The sequence below is a fragment of the Quercus robur genome, chromosome 5, assembly GCF_932294415.1.
Source record: "Quercus robur chromosome 5, dhQueRobu3.1, whole genome shotgun sequence".
Taxonomy (NCBI): domain Eukaryota; kingdom Viridiplantae; phylum Streptophyta; class Magnoliopsida; order Fagales; family Fagaceae; genus Quercus; species Quercus robur.
In genome coordinates, this window is record NC_065538.1 from 79070823 (window position 1) to 79087574 (window position 16752).

General features: G+C 35.2%; 2 protein-coding genes and 1 long non-coding RNA gene across 3 annotated transcripts; 1 reads left to right on the plus strand and 2 right to left on the minus strand.

Moving 5' to 3' along the window:
• Positions 1-956, plus strand: LOC126727268 (uncharacterized). The gene is made up of 2 exons (XR_007656197.1): positions 1-373; positions 513-956. It is a non-coding gene; the product is annotated as an uncharacterized LOC126727268 (long non-coding RNA).
• Positions 957-2778: 1822 nt separating this feature from the next.
• LOC126728774 (uncharacterized) lies at positions 2779-5405 on the minus strand. The gene is made up of 5 exons (XM_050434558.1): positions 4513-5405; positions 4150-4344; positions 3955-4056; positions 3601-3715; positions 2779-3501 (listed from the first exon to the last, which is right to left on the minus strand). Exons 1-5 carry the CDS (start codon positions 5403-5405, stop codon positions 2779-2781), a joined length of 2028 nt encoding a protein of 675 aa, XP_050290515.1.
• Positions 5406-11120: 5715 nt separating this feature from the next.
• On the minus strand, positions 11121-16077 carry LOC126728775 (uncharacterized). Its single transcript, XM_050434559.1, has 4 exons — positions 15984-16077; positions 15772-15851; positions 11927-11985; positions 11121-11540 (listed from the first exon to the last, which is right to left on the minus strand). The coding sequence occupies exons 1-4, from the start codon at positions 16075-16077 to the stop codon at positions 11144-11146; spliced, it is 630 nt and encodes a 209-aa protein (XP_050290516.1). The 3' UTR covers positions 11121-11143.
• Between the last annotated feature and the right edge of the window lie 675 nt (positions 16078-16752).

Here is a 16752-nt window from a genome sequence, read left to right on the forward strand (position 1 = left end):
ACATGATTATGATTATGAAACCAAAAGAAAAAATATATATAAATCCTACAAAAGGTGAAAGGTAGCAAAGGAAAGAAAAGTAAATTCATACAAGCAAGAGAACTTGATTCAAAGTTATAGAGAGAGAAAAAAAACACACACACACACATACACAGCTAAAAGAAAGACACAGAAACAAAACAAAATAAAAACTCTGTTAAAAAGCTATGAGGAAAAGAAACATGTGGTATTGGAATTCCGAGAGAGAGAGAGAGAGAGAGAGAGAGAGAGAGAGAGAGAGAGAGAGAAACTGAAACCCTTCTCTGGTTTGTTCTTCCTTTTGGTTTAAAACAGCTTTTTGAAGGGTCTTTGGAGGTTGGAAGGTTTAGCTAAGGTACACACATATGTACGATCTTATCTTAATTATGTTTGTGTATGGAATTTTGGGTTATGATAGTTATGTTATTTAATGATCAAAGATATAATCTTTTGGAGAAATTTATTAAAAAAAAAAAACAAAATTTTTTTGAAAGGTGGGTTGTTTCTGTTATGGAGATTGGAAGTCATATGTTAGTTTTAAGGTAAGATTCTTACTGAATTCCTTGTTTTTATGGATCTCTTTGCTCTCTGAAATGTCAGATGTCGTTTACTTGAAGAATTTATTGTCTTTATCCTGTTAAAATTAATTTTCTTTATCAACAACTAACTGATTTTGCACCTTAAAAAAAAAAATTTCTCTCTCTCTCTCTTTCCCTGGCTGAAAGTATTCTTGGAAATTTATGTTTGTAATACTTAATTGTTCTTTTCTTCATCTTGTAAAAAGCTTTTGTTCTCCTGCAGAGAGATGATTCTTCTGCTAAGAAACTGAATTAGCCTTGTGAACGATTTGTTCCCTTTTCTTAATTATTAAAAAAAAAAAAATAGTATCTTTCTTGTTTGTCTAAGTAGATGCTTCTGCTTGTCAGTATGTGTTTGTTGGGGCAGTCATGTTTATAAAATTAGTGTTGAGAATTGAACGAAGTTGATGTTTTAAACCGTCTGGTTGTGTTATATCTTATAAAAAATTATCAAGGGTGTCTTACATGATACAAAATTTTGAATCCAACCGGCCAATTACCTTGTTTTTCCTCCTTTTCTCTCTCTTCAAAAGAACTACTACTTATCTGATATTTTTCCCAGTGAGGTGGTCTCCTTGCTAATCAATGTAAGTTTTTCAGTGTAAAATTTATGTCTTTGGCTAATCTTGTATCAAGTTAATTGTTAAACTAGGTCCTTGAAAATGTCACGCTGATTCTTTAGATTTGTCTCTTGAAAGCCATCCCATATCTTTATATCGTACGTGTATCATTCTGTTTTCCCTTGTTGATTAGACTAAAGGGGTTCTAATCACCTCAAAATACTCTAGCTATCTCACATCTCTATGTTTTTCCATGTTGATTAGACTAAGAGGATACTAAGCACCTCAGAATATGGATCATTTTTATTATTATTTAATATGATTGTGTCAGTAAGCTGGACGAGCTGTTCAAATTTCATCTATTCTAGATGTTCTCTGGAAGCCATTTTATTTTGTTGGTTTCAGCCACCTAAAGATGCTATTGCCATATAATTTACGTCCTAATTTCAAAATCATATATACATACTTACATACATGTATACATAGATAAATTCATGAAGATGCATGCATATGTTTTTGGACCTGCATATACTGAATGATTTGATTTCATCTTCCTCTAAATGGTCTCTTAAGTTTTATTAAAATATGGAGTTTTGTTATGATTTATTTAGTGCAATTACACTCCTTCTAGTTAACTTCATTACTTACACTATGTATTAGTGCATTAAAAACTTCATTACATCAAAGTGCTAAGATACCGGAGGTTAAAGTGACAGTCTAGTAATAATAAGATATTTTGTAGTATTTTATGCTTATGGTTTGAACTTCTAGTATTATTGCTGTTATTATAAAGGAGGTGCCCATTTTCATTTTTGTACGAATAATCTACACTGTACGAATAACTACCTGCAGAAGGCGGCTGTGTCTCATCATCATTATCATCTCCTTCCTCCCATCTTGCGTGCTCAACAGCATAGGCGGCCTTTAACTCCTCCTGCACGCTGTCTCGTGAGCATGACGAACCTTGGCCAACTTGCACAACCGTCAATGGATGGTCCCTTTCCATTCCTGCAGCAAACAACCGAAAAATTAGTTACAACAGTAATAAATATCAAACATTACATTTCAAGACATGTAAACTACCTAGGGGTTGTGACCCAGCATCACTAGTATGGGTGGCTTGCAGCTCCTCCCCCCCCTGTCGTGAACTTGAGGGTCCTTCGCCAACTTCTACAAGTGGCAATCGGCGTTTCTTACCCATTCTTGTGTCCAACAACTTTACAAAACAAAAAAACTGTTAATTATAGACAACAATCAATTGCATAAAATGTAAGTGAAACAGACTGGGTAAAATAACTCATTTTAATATCTAACAATATATACAGACATATATCCAAGTTTAAGAGCTTCTCTTTGCCAAACACTACAACCACAACAAAATGAAACCCTAACACCACACGAACATATATCCAAGTTCATAAGAAATGAATTTCAAATCCAATTGCGAAGAGGGGAAGGAATTGGATACATAATAAGTAAAAATTAAAGGAATTAACAATATTAAGAGGAGTTAACAAATTCAACAAATACTACACAGAGGCATTCCAACTAATTCATGAATGGATACGTTTTCATTAACAACTGTAACATCCAAACGCATAATACACCAATAAACTATTACACTACTCATCCTCGTTGTCATCTTCATTGTCAGACTCATCGTCAATAAACTCATCTTCATTGTTTACTCCATGAAGATCTCTTTCAGCAATGATGGAGGCATCAATTGTCATTCCCTCTAGATCATCCCGAGCCCAACGAAGGTTGTCACTCACAACCTCATTAGTACTTATATTGTAGGGAATATTTTCAGAAAAACTATATGTGTCATCCTCCTCACGTTGGGGACCAACACCAGCATCAAACACGTCCCTAGCTTTAGTTTTAACAACAGCATACCAATCCTTGTGCCTTTTATCTTCCACATAAAAAACTTGTGTAGCTTGAGATGCCAAGACGTATGGTTCATCCATCATTTTATCCCCACCATGTATGAAGTGTGTAAAGTTCACCATAGGAAACCCAAATTCACCAGTCTTATATCCTCCCCTATGTTGGTCATGAACCCATTTACACTTGAATAACACATGTTTGATATTGTCAGAATAATTCAACTCGATTATATCACTTAAAATACCATAGTAAGTATTGCCCCCATCAGTAGCGACACTAACTCCACTATTCTGCGTTTTCCTGTTTGCCTCATCATTTACACTCCTAAATTTTAAGCCATTTATGACATAATGCTTGAACCGCTTTACATAAATATACGACCATTTGGACAATGCAACAAGGGTATCACTAACTCCCTCCCTTTCCTTATCAGCACCAGTGAGGGACATCACCTAACATCAGTTGGCCAAAATAAAATAATTCATATCAGTACAAGTAATCATAGTTGAGACAGTGTTACAAGTTTAATAAGTTGAAAATGTCATACGTACGTGACCCCTAAACCAAGTACAGAACTTCTCCATGTGGTGCTTATATATAATGGCATCGGAAACGTTACGATTGTGGCCTTTTCGAAGTTCATCCTCTATCAATCTTTTATGCATCCTGTGCAGGCAATTGTATTAGGGTTAATAGACCTTACGTACATTGGATTGACGTGCAATCATTTTTGTATACGTAATACTTACTCACGAAAGCGGTTGATATTTTCGGAATTGAATAAAACGTAGCAATGGGCTTAGGTCCACTCTTTATTGTTTAGTGTCATGATCGAAACCACCACCATTGACTCCTCAATCATCCTGGTGGGTCGATTGAATATAGTTTCAACTCCTTCCATATACCGTAAACAAAATGTTAAGCACTCCTCTACTATGTATCCTTCAGCAATAGACCCTTCCAGAGCAGCTCTATTTCGTACGTAAGACTTAAGACGTGAGAGATACCTATAAAGGAATGATAAGATTAATGATTGGCAATGGTAATTCGAACGCGCACATGAAACTGGAAGTTGATCAATAATATTACACACATCTTACCTCTCAATGGGATACATCCAATGGTAGTGCACTGGACCACCAATCTTAGCTTCAGCAGCTAAGTGCATGACCAAATGTACCATCACTGTAAAGAAGGATGGAGGAAATATCTTTTCCAATTCACACAATGTCACTGCAATGTCTGCCTCACTAGTCACAATATCTGAAACCGTAAGGGTTTTGGAACAAATTTCTCTAAAGAAGCAAGCTAACTTTATCAAAGGCCTAGTAACATGAGATGGCAAAGACCCACGTAATGCTATGGGAAAAAGTTGCTACATCAATATGTGATTATCATGACTCTTTAAACTAAAAATCTTGCATTCTTTCATATTCACACGGCGTGAGATATTGGAAGCGTACCCATCAGGCACTGTTACGACCTTCAAAACTTGCAAGAAACCATCTATCTCCAATGAAGTCATATGAAAACATGCGGCCGGTATGGTATACTGATCATCACTTTTTCGTTGTAGGTGGAGTTCACTCCTTATCCCCATGTCCGCCAAGTCAAGGCGTGCCTTGTAATTATCCTTCGTTTTATCCTTCAAGTTCAATAGTGTGCTTTGTATATTGTCCATCACATTCTTCTCTATATGCATCACATCAAGATTGTGTCGCAACTTGTGATCCTCCCAATAAGGCAAGGTGAAAAATATACTCCTTTTCTTCCAACAACTCTGGTCTGCCTCCCTTCTCTTCCTTTTTTTGTAAGCAAGTTGACATTTCCTACCCAGACAACGTCCAAGTAAATGTTCAGTTTCCACAATAATGTCAGATGCGACTGGTGCTTCAGGAGCCAATCGAGTATCATTAGATCCATCAAATGACATACCTTCTTTGCGGAAATCATGGTCAACATCCAACCATCGCTGATGTCCCATGTAACAGAATTTGCGACCATTTCTCAAATATTGAGACTCGGTCTTCATGGCACAAGAAGGACACGCCAACTCACCTTTGGTACTCCAACCCGACAAATCTGCGTATGCAGGAAAATCATTTATGGTCCACATCAATGCTGCACGCAATTGGAATACTTCTTTTGAAGATGCATTGTATGCTTGTACTCCAACATCCCATAACTCCCTTAGTTCTTCTACTAACGGTTCTAAGTACACATCTATAGCAATCCCTGGCAAGGTAGGACCAGGAATAACTAATGATAGAATCAAAGATGACCGTTTCATGCACAGCCAAGGTGGGAGATTGTAGGGGACCAACATGACAGGCCACGTACTGTGACTAGTACTCATAATTCCGAAGGGTTGAACCCATCCGCAGCTAATCCAAGTCTAACATTACAAAGGTCAGATGAGAACTGTATATGCTTACTGCCAAACATTTTCCATGCATCTGAGTCAGCAGGATGCCGCATTACCCCATCATCAGTACGACCATTAACATGCCATTTCATAGAACTAGCCAGATCGGGTGAAAGAAATAGTCGCTGCAATCTTGGCTTTAAAGGGAACTATCGTAGGATCTTCGCAGCTTTCTTCTTCCCCCTACTGGATGAAGCATGCTTACTAGCAACAGATGCCTCATTTGTTTTCCACCTTGAAGCTTTACAACAAGGACATGCCTCGAGGTTAACATTTTGCTTCCAAAACAGCATACAATCATTGGGACAAACATGGATCTTCTCATAACCCAAACACAAATCTCGAACTATCTTCTTAGCCTCATAATGGTCCTTTGGCAACTTAGCATCTGAAGGAAGCATATCCATCAGGACTTGAAGCAACAGAGTAAATGACTTATTTGTCCAACCACACAGAGTCTTCAACTGGAACAACACAACAATGGCTGAGAAAATGCTAAATTTTGTACAACCTTCATATAAAGGTTTGTCTACATCATCTACCATCTTGTAAAACTTCTTGGCGTCATCATTCGGACCTTCAACCAGATGTTGCGTAGTTGGACCTTCTTCCATTGGTTCGGGTGGCATTTCATGCGGGGGGCACAAATCGTGCAACATCCCACTAAAATCACCATATAGATTTTGGGTTTCTTGCACATGAGAGCTCCCACATTTTGTAGCCGGTGTAGCAGTCGCCGATTCACCATGAAATTTCCAAACTTTGTAATTTTTAAGCATCCCCGAAGCCCAACAATGCTCACGTGCCACATTTAGCGGTTGTATAAGCAAATTCACACATTTCACACAAGGACATTAGATCTTCCCATTGCGCGTGGATGGAGCGGCAAATTCCACGAATTGGTTTACACCTTCAAAATATTCCCTTGTACCTCTCCTCTTCTCCATCCAACTTTTGTCCATTGCGATACAATATTTACGGAATTTTACCTACACCAAGATTTGTTACTACAACGATACTAATTATTATAATTACATTCATTTGTCATTTGTTAAGAACAGACATACCCAAGTATGCAGTTATTTTCTTAGAACATATAACACTTGTCCTAGACTAACTCAATGTGATAAGTTGTAAAAGTAGTTAAGCATAAGTGTTTTCAAAATATGAAAACAAATACTGAATTCATGTAATTGTAATAATTATTAAATACTTCATAATTATTAAGTCTGTAATACCATGATGCTCAATTACGTGGGTCATTGGTCAAAAGTGAGGTCAAAACATTTTGGTTGACAATTTCATTCGTAATGATGTTGTTTGAAAATGTGACGAGTAACCAGTGTGGATGCAAGATTGTGATGTTGGTTTCATACCAAACATGTGCTTCGAAATGACCTATATGAACGTAATACATCAACAATGCCTAAATAAAGGACTCATTTTGTTTGCTTTCTGTTTTATTGGGTGTCATCGCAGAAGTAAATAATGCAATGACACCCAATAAATGACAAAAAGTTGGCAAGTTTTGAAAAGGAAAGTAAAATAATGGAGAACACAACAACCATTATAACCACATGGCAACAACTGAAACATATTCAAAATCTACACATTAGCTTACATGACAACTATCATCGAGGTCGTTGTGACATAGAAATCTACTAAAAAATCATGGCATTATAGGCACTTTATAATACCAACTAATCAAGTAATTTAACTAAATCCACTGTGATACATCTATGGGTTTGGACACTCTGATAGCATGAATAAGATAAATTATGAAGACATAGTTACATTGAACTTAATTATCTTTAGAAAAAATTAACATTATTTTCTTCTTTATTTGTCAATGCAAAAATGTGTTTAATTGGGAATCTAATGCATTGCACAAGAGATTGTACTTAGGTTTTGCCCTAAAAATAATACTACTATGCATATGCATGACCAACTCTAGGCCTAGACCTAAATCTCCCTTGCTTCAAAAATTTGAAAAGGGTCCTATAGGTTGTCTGGGCGGGGCTGGCTAACAGGGGCCAAGGTTTTGGAAGGGAGGGGCCCAATTATTAAAAACATAAAATATACCTACGAAAAAAAAAAAAAATTTGGGCTGGGGGAGGGCCCGAGCCCCCTACTAGGTCCATCCCTGACAGAAAATCATGTACTTTAACAACAAAAGACAACTAAATATCCAAAGAAAATTCAGACCTCCCAAACAAAATAAAAAACATTCCATCAGCATACATTTAGTGACATGAAGTTGCAAAATATTTCTCTTTGTTCTGGAAATAAGCGTAAATTATGGTTCAGCTTCAACCTGCTAGCGAATGTCAGTTTTTGATGCCCAGTCTAGATGAAATTTTCACACGGCTTGTTTACTGTTTGTACCTGAAATTAAGAAATAATTCATATTAAAGAACATGAAAAGTTTTATATAATAAGTTGTAACTGTGGCATATATAATGAGAATTAAACCAAACTCAACCCCTTACATTGGATGACACTAGTGTCAATAACTCCTTAATAATTGATATCTGCTCTTTTTTATTTATTATCATATAATTTGTGTATATCTGCTATCTATAAAAGATAATTAATAGAATAAAAAATTACTAGACTATAAAACATATGTGGAAACCTGGGTGCATATATGTCTAGTTAGATTTTACTTAATTGTTATAGCAATAATATTCTAGCTAGCTAACTAAATAATGGAGACTCTAGGGGCTACCTATATATATATATATATACTAGAACATGCCATGAATTAATGAAGGTCCTTTTTGGTCCCCCTCGGCTGATTTTTAAAATAAATTTGTAAAATTGTATTTAATTTTGTTGGCCTTTCGTTGAGAGGACCTGTGTTGTTTTGGATCCATCCTTCTCAAATATTCTTCGCCTCAGAGCATAAAATTTTGTTGAGTGCTACTTAATCTCAACTCAATCGTGATATTTACCTAATCTTGGGGTAATTATTTCATGGAGCAACTTCATAACCACTCCATGAAAATACCTATCTTGAACTTTGTAAGATGTCAGCTAAGATGTAAGCAATTTTGTTTTAATTCTAAGGTTACCTTGGACTAAGGAAAAACAATGGTACTTTTCATGCTTTGTAAGAAATTCATTAGTTTTTCATTATTAGAATTATTCTGGAGAAATGACCTACGAATTGTTTTACAATCTGTTGGGTGCACAACATTGGCAAGTAAACACCGGAACTTAGTGTGCATTTGTAACAGCTATTTCTTTTGGTTTATTTGTTTATATGTACAACTTTTAAAAACTTTTTTTATAAATATTAACTGTATTATTTTTAACAACTAAAATCTCATGTTACGCTCAAGGTGAAATATAGCTAATGGAAAGCTAGGGAACCAAGGACCATTATTACTGAAAGGAAATAGAACATGTACGGAATTTTGCAGCTTGGCCCTTCAATTTTTGTCCTTGGTTTGATCTAAAATTGACTAGCTAAAATACTGAATCTCCTAAAAAAGGTTCTGTACTGAATCTAATTATGAATATTTTTTTTTTGTAGGAAAATATAGCTAGACTAGCTATATCGTGTTTCCTTTGCCACATTGATTGGCCATAAAGCTGGAAGATTCTTTCTATTTTGTTACAGACAATGAGAAAGCGATAAATTTTGAGACACATATGATGAAAATGTTTATTACAACCTAGGTAAAAGTTTGAATTTTGTTTGGGGAGTACTAAAGCCATGTCAATTCAATAGTACCAGTCCCAGTAGAGTACCTTATGCAGTAGAACTTCAGAATCTCAAATTATATATGATTTTCAACAAAGACCCTCAATACTATATGTTCTGTTTCTTTCACCTAAAAAGACTGTTAAATTACCCAGAAATTTTTAGACAATAAAACAAGACTGTAGAATATTTGTTGTCATAACTCATAACATAGAAGAAAATGAAAATTTGAACTTTGTATCTAACATATATACATCTTCTAACTAGCCTATTTATTTTTCTTATTTTCATACATTCATCGTTAATTTCTCTACTAGCAATGATTATTTAAAAAGGGTGTGGGTAAAAGACAAGCAAATCAATGTGGGTGGAATCACTTGTCTTAATCCAGAATAGTTCCGAGGTACTATAACTACAGCAAGAGGTCTTGGGAGGCCCATGAAGGGCATGTTAAGAAAACCTGGGTTTTGACCTGTCAATTGTCATTCACGCTACAGCAGCAAGCAACCACAATTTGAAAAAAAGTAGTTGGATGTTAGCTAGCTTGTGCCCCCACAAATTATTATCCCCATGAATTATGTATAGGTACTTTTCTTCATCCGTCACCTCTATCTTCTCCAGTTGTTTGGGTTACCTTTCAAAAACACACTCTCAATTCACATTGGGAGATCTAGGCTAAAACATGTGTTTTGTTTCTAATTGTCAAGTAATTCAACTGACACATTTTGATATTTTTATTAGAGATATTTAGGGTTCAAATCCCACATTTCTCGACTATTAATTATAAAAAATAAAATTTAATAAAAACAAAAGAAGAACTAACTTAGCTGAATCCAAATTCAGTTTGAGCAAATCAGAAATAAAATACATATAAATCTGACCAAGTAATCTAACATAAGCAGAGCAGCCGCATGTTGAAGGAATAAACTGAAATAGGAAAAAATTGCTTTTAAGTTCAGTTCAAATTTAACTTAAATTTTGAATAACCTCATTTGAATACCCTTAATTTGTTTAAATTCGTTTTCAATTAGATTTTTTTTTTCCCAATTAAAAATAGCTATAATTATAAAACTCTACTTCCAACTTCTAAAAGTTCACTCCTTGAATAACACGATCATGTCAAGAGCCTTATAGTAAGTATTTCCTACTATTTTTATCGAAGACGTCTAGGATTTAAATTATCTCGCCTCTATCATAACTAGCTATAAAATTATTATTAAAAAAAATAGAGCAATCATATAGAACCAAAATTATAATATATGCAGTGCGACCCACATGACTTCTGAGATTTACCAATTAGCCCCTGGAACAGGGAAATGTCAGGAGGTTGTTTGGGCCATTTGGTGGTGTCTACTCTTAATCTTATCATGTTCTTGCCATGGACCCACCCTTGTCAATGAGAGAGAGAGAGAGAGAGAGAGAGAGATATATATATATATATATATATATATATTTTCCTGAGTGACGTGGATGCAAATAAGTGACCAAGTCAATGTGGACCCTACAGGTACCGGCCTATACCTTTGAATGATTACAAATCTGATATCATGTTGTCATGAAATATATATATACAATGACTCAAATAATAATAATAATAATAAGACTTGTTAGAGCATTCTCATCAAGAATGCTATAAAATATAGCATTTAACATCTTAAAAAGTTACTTTATTCATTTTAACATCCCACTTTACAAAACACTCAACATCAAAGATTCTATTATTTTACCACTTCATTTAAATATTCTTTTTTTATTCTTTCTTTATGTTTTCAAATAATTACCACAACTAACTTCCACAAGTACCCTGCAACATTACTGCGTAGTATTGGAGAGAATTGTTCTTAGCTTTTTTTTTTTTTTTTTTTTTTTTTTTTTAGAATTTATTCTCTTAGCATTCAATAATTGATAAGAATCCCATAAAACACTAACATCATTTATCAAGGAAACAATAATAGGATGATCACTTATTAAATGGAACATATCCATTTTCATTTATATTGTTGAAATTTTGCATCAAGTTTGAGATGTCAGCAACCATAATTTTTTCCTGCCAACTTGGTGTGCAACTAAAATTACAGACTTGAGCTACTCTTTTACTATTACACATAAACAAAATTCTGCAGCAACCAAACCATTTAGCTTTGACAGCATCTTCCACCACAGCTTCTTGAGTTGCTGCATTAGCTGTTGATGCTCCACTGCTGGCAGCAGCTATCCAGTACAGAAATCCAGCAGCTACCCAGTACAGAAAAACCAGTGCAGAGGAAAAAACAGCAGTTAAATTAAACCAGTGCAGAATAAGAAAACAGCAGCCCACACTCTGCAGGCAGCAGCTATCCAGTGCAGAAATCCAGCAGCTACCCAATGCAGAAAAACCAGTGCAGAGGAAAAAACAGCTGTTAAATTAAAACCAGTGCAGAAAAACCAATGCAGAGGAAAAAACAGCAGTTAAATTAAAACCAACAGAAACAATATCCAATATAGATGGGAGGAGGTAGTATCACATTATCTTAAAGTCCAGCAAAAATCACATCAATTGAACTATTAATCATGTGTATAAGCATATATGCCACTGAATTCAAACATGATGTATGAAATTTCATACTAGTATAATGTTCATATGTGAGCAAAGTTTGATTTCATGTGTGTAGAGAAAAATGCAAATCTGTCTAAAATCTATTCAACATATAAAACTCTAAAGATGATACTAGAATTTTAAGGAGGAATTTCAACAAACACAAACCTGTGCTTCACGTTCAATGCTGTTATCCTGAGGAGTGAAGCAAGATTGCTAGTAACGCTCTAGTGTTTTTGGTTATACTGCAAAAAAAGAATTGAATTAGATAAAATTATAGGAACAGAATTAGAATTCAAAAAAAAAATAAGGTGTACCTGACAAGAGAGAATTAGAGATGAGCCGAGGACTTGTCCGCCAAAGCTCAAAATGTCGCCGTGCGCTGGTCAGCGGTGGTTTTGGAGTAAGAAATTTGGGTAAAGCTTTTAGCTCTAAGATCAGATCGGGAAGAACTGAGCAGCAATACAAGATCCACAAAATCCCTAACCCAAAACAAAACCTAAATGGAAGCCTAACCCATGGAGCTTCAGTCTGACCCAAATGGAAGCCTAATCCCCTCCCATGAATCTTCGGTTTTGAGATGAGAATATGACTTTCAAGACTGGGCTTTTGGGTTTGGCCAAGGAGAGAAGAGTGGGTTCGGTATGGGTTCACTCAGAGGAAGAAGAGCAGAGGCTGTGTTTGTGATGATGGTTCGGTCAGAGGGAGTAGTGAAGCGGAGATGAATTGGCGGCGTGGGTTGAGCGGCTTGGGTTGAGGGAGAACGAATAAAAAAAAAAAAAAAAAAGAAGAGAGGAGGCAGAGGCATAGGCGTGGGAGAAAGAGAGAACCAGGAAAAAAAAAAATGAGGGAAATCCAGAGGAGATAGGCGCGAAAAGAATGAGGGAAAACCAGAGGAGATGGGCGCGAAAAAGGGAAGCGGGGTTTTATTAAACAAATACTTTTTTTTTTTACAATCTTGCTACAGTGGGCTGCTAGAGATAGCAGTCCACTGTAGCCGAAGTGCAAAATAAATAACATTTAACAGCATTGATGGAGGATGTTTTTTAGTGTTTATAGCATTTGGCATGCTAAATTTTAGCATTTATAACATTTACCCATCTAAGAGCATTAGCATTGGAAAATTCCAATGCTATTCTATTTTACCATTCTAAAACACCACTTCATCAATATACCATACCATTTTACAATACCTCCACATCCCAAAACTCTATTTTTATTAAAATATTATTTTTTTACCTTTCTTTATTATTTTGTTTCCAACCGTTTTCCTGGGCTTTCCTAGGCTTTCCAACAGCAATTTTTATTCCTCTCTCTCAACCTCTAGCACCGGTTCGACACACAACACGCACACACCTATGATACACCGATCATCCTACCCAAACCCATCACCACACCCACACACACAAACACAAACACAAACATCAAACCAGCAACAAAGTGCCACACACAAACATCAAACCAGCAACAAAGAGCCACACACAAACACAAACCATCAACAGAGCCACACTCACAAACCATCAAACCAGTCCACCGATCAGCAAACCCAAGCCACCGATCTGAAACCCACGCCGCCGATTTAAAACCCAGGCCACCGATCAAAAAAATCATCACCGGAGCAAGCCCATTCAAACCCATTCAAAAAAAAATCATCACCGGAGCAAACCCATTCAAAAAAAATAATCTCCAGAGCAAACCCATTCAAACCCATTCAAAAAAAATCATCACTGGAGCCACCGGATCAAACCCATTCAAAAAAAATCATCACCGGAGCAAACCCATTCAAAAAACATCATCACCGGAGCCACTGGAGCAAACCCATTCAAAAAAAATATCACCGGAGCCACCGGAGCAAACCCATTCAAAAAAATGAGAGAGCAGATGGAGAGCAAATGGAGAAGCAGAAACAGAAGAGAGAGAAGAGAACAGAAAAAATGAGAGAGATGAGAGACAGAGGAGAGAGAGTAGAGATACCGGAGCCTCCGGAGCAAACCCATTAAAAAAAAATCATCACCGGAGAGCATAGAGAAGCAGATGGAGAGTAGAGCAAACCCATTCAAAAAAATGAGAGAGATGAGAGAGCAAATGGAGAGTAGAGCCGAGAGAGCATAGAGAAGCAGAGACGGAAGAGAGAGAAGAGATCAGGAAAAAATGAGAAAGATGAGAGACAGAGGAGAGAGAGTAGAGATAAAATATTAATTTTTTTTAGAATACTGCTACAGTGCAATTCTAAAGATAGAATTGCACTGTAGCAAGTATTGGAAAAAATTTACAATAGTTGCTTTTAGAATTTTCTGATGCAGATGATTTTAAGTCTACAAATGCTAAATTTTCCTTAGATATAGCATTAGCATTCTCCAATGCTAATGCTCAAAATGCTCTTATAGTTTTTTTTATATAATTATTGACGTGGTATTTTATAGTTAGTGGATGAGAAAAACTGTGTATGTAATAATTGACCTATGTGAATCACAAATTTTAATGAAGATATAAAAATAAAAAATAAAAAATAAAAATTTGTGTCCCTCACATTATTCATGAATATATACTTTTTTAACTAATAAAGCTTACACCGTCAAACTCAAGTATATGACAATGCCATAAGAGCCGAAACTCATAAAATGGAAGAGCCAAACGCGGCTTTAAACAAAAGATGAGAATCTAATTAGCAATCTAATTACCAAAATTACTTCATGTTTAACCAATCCAACAAAGTTCCACACTTTCAGCCCCAAAAGTCGATCAAATTGTCAAAAACCTTTGACAAAAGCACTCCAAAGTCCAACTAATCGAAATCATCCCACTCAATAACACTTTTCCTATCAATAAAAATCTGAAGGAGCAAACATGTATTAAAACTTAAAAGCTGCCTCAAAGAACAGACACGGTTCTCAGGATCCACCCATATTTCACCTCAAATCATTTGATCTGTAAAAAAAATATATATAATAATAATAATAACATACACCAATAAAGCTATTTTCATTAAACTAAAACATTGTTCATCACCCCATTCCTCACCGTACTAAAACCATTTTCCCAAAACAACTTGGTTAAAGGTTTCTAACTTTTATTTTTAAAACAAAAATTATAGTATTATTCAAATAATTTAAAATACATAATGAAACTTTTTTAAATTGTAGAAACTGTTGGTAATAGAATTTTAATTGTAGAAGTGTTTTTAAACACCAAAGGATCTTTTGTTGATTGGGATAAAAAGTATGTAAAATTAAGAGGCAAAAGGATTGTCATGTAGCATAAGGAGGGGAAAATAATAATAATAAACAATGACATCTTCACAGGTCCCCCCCTTCTACCATTAAACTCTATTTACCACTACACTACACTCTAAACTTTCATTTTAACACCAACAGAACCCCCAGAGTCATGTATATCACTCTGGAGAATACGGTTGGTTTACTAGTGTTATTATTATATGAACATAGTGCACTAATAAGAAAAGAGTTATGATATTCTATTCCTGTAACTTGTTTTGCCTATGTTAGAAACTTATATGCATATGCCACTGTGAATCATCTCAAAGCATTTTCTCGTTACTCTGCCAAAAAAACACTGCTGCAAGAATTTTTAAATTTCCTGGCTAAACCAGAAGGTCATATTAACAAACCAAAAATTAATGATTTTTAATGTATGGCTGGCCAATTAGTGTTCTTATAAATTTCAGCAGCATCAACATCTGCTGAGATAGACTATTTGCATGACTCCATGATTTTGTGCTGCAAAAAAACCTCTAAATTTATAAAATCATTTATTCAAACGCTTCCTTGCATATTTCAGAATTTCGATGATTAAATCCAGCCACGATTATTATTATGTATATATTTGTACTCAAAAGAATCAGAAAAGGTGAAAGAATGAACGTCTTTAATTTTAGATACATCACTACCAAAGATCCACTCCATCTACGTAGGTATTACCCAAATTACATGTCCAAAAGCTATCAGAATTCAAGGAAGAATTAAAAATAAAATAAAATATGGGCACAAGCATACCTTTAGTATATCATAACAGCACCAGAAATGTGCTGAAAATTTATCTTCACAGATGTCTACACTGAAGCAGCCAGCCGGAACTGATTATTAACCATAGCACCTATAGTTATGATGCAAATGATTTTACAAAATTGAAAATGAGAAAAGAAACTAGGAGAAAAAAACCAAAAAATAAAATAAAAATAAAAGTAATTTTTGTATTGGTAAGTCACATATGCAACCAATGACTTTTGACTTAAGGCTCAATGCCAAGAGATCACAATAATTACGCTTTGAAAGCAGTGACTGTGTGAGCTTCATCTTCATCTATTAAAAACTAGGTGGAAATTAAATTATTGGAAAAATATATCCAAATCAAATTAATTTATGTTGATAAAAACGGATAAATCAGAACTTACTTGTGAATATCTTTTTGTTTTTGTCATACACAAATTTTTTTTTTCCAATTGTGGTAGTTAGAAAATTTATTTCAAATATTCATTTCATTATAGTTAGGTGGGATATTTTCATAAATGCATGAAATGTTTATAAATAGGAGAAAACATTAATGATACCATTCAAATATGAGCATATATAGCAATTATGCAAGATACCATTTGTTGAGGTCTGAAAAAGAAAGGGCCATAATAAAATAAGCCCAAAACAGAAGAACAAGTCAAGCCCAAAAGAAAAAATTCAGGCTAAGCCCAAAGCAATAGATACGGATGACTCATGGGGGAATAAAAGGAAGGCCCAGAGGATCCTGGAGCCTAGAAAAGAAAGAAGCGTCCAAAAAAGAAACCACGGCAGAGTGTAAAGAAGCAAGGATCCTCAATAAGCGTAGATCCCTTCAAGCACAAATAAAAAGGAAGATTGGGACAAATCGATAGAAAGAAGACAGAAGAAGAAAAACAAGAAATAAAAGACGCGAGCGACCTCTCAATGGCACAGACAGAAAAGGACCTCGGGGAACCAAGACAGGGAAGAAGAATGGTAACAAAT

What these genes read in the sequence shown, in the direction of transcription:
- LOC126728774 (XM_050434558.1), bottom strand. Translation starts at nt 5,405, where the DNA reads ATGAGTACTAGTCACAGTACGTGGCCTGTCATGTTGGTCCCCTACAAT. An exon ending in GTCGTAACAGTGCCTGATGG is followed by an intron (nt 4,345 to 4,512) that starts GTACGCTTCCAA and finishes TTGCTTCTTTAG; the next exon opens with AGAAATTTGTTCCAAAACCC. An exon ending in GTACTTGGTTTAGGGGTCAC is followed by an intron (nt 3,502 to 3,600) that starts GTACGTATGACA and finishes AACTGATGTTAG; the next exon opens with GTGATGTCCCTCACTGGTGC.
- LOC126728775 (XM_050434559.1), bottom strand. Translation starts at nt 16,077, where the DNA reads ATGAAGATGAAGCTCACACAGTCACTGCTTTCAAAGCGTAATTATTGT. An exon ending in AAAAGTCATTGGTTGCATAT is followed by an intron (nt 15,852 to 15,983) that starts GTGACTTACCAA and finishes GTTAATAATCAG; the next exon opens with TTCCGGCTGGCTGCTTCAGT. An exon ending in GCATTGAACGTGAAGCACAG is followed by an intron (nt 11,541 to 11,926) that starts GTTTGTGTTTGT and finishes TGCATTGGGTAG; the next exon opens with CTGCTGGATTTCTGCACTGG.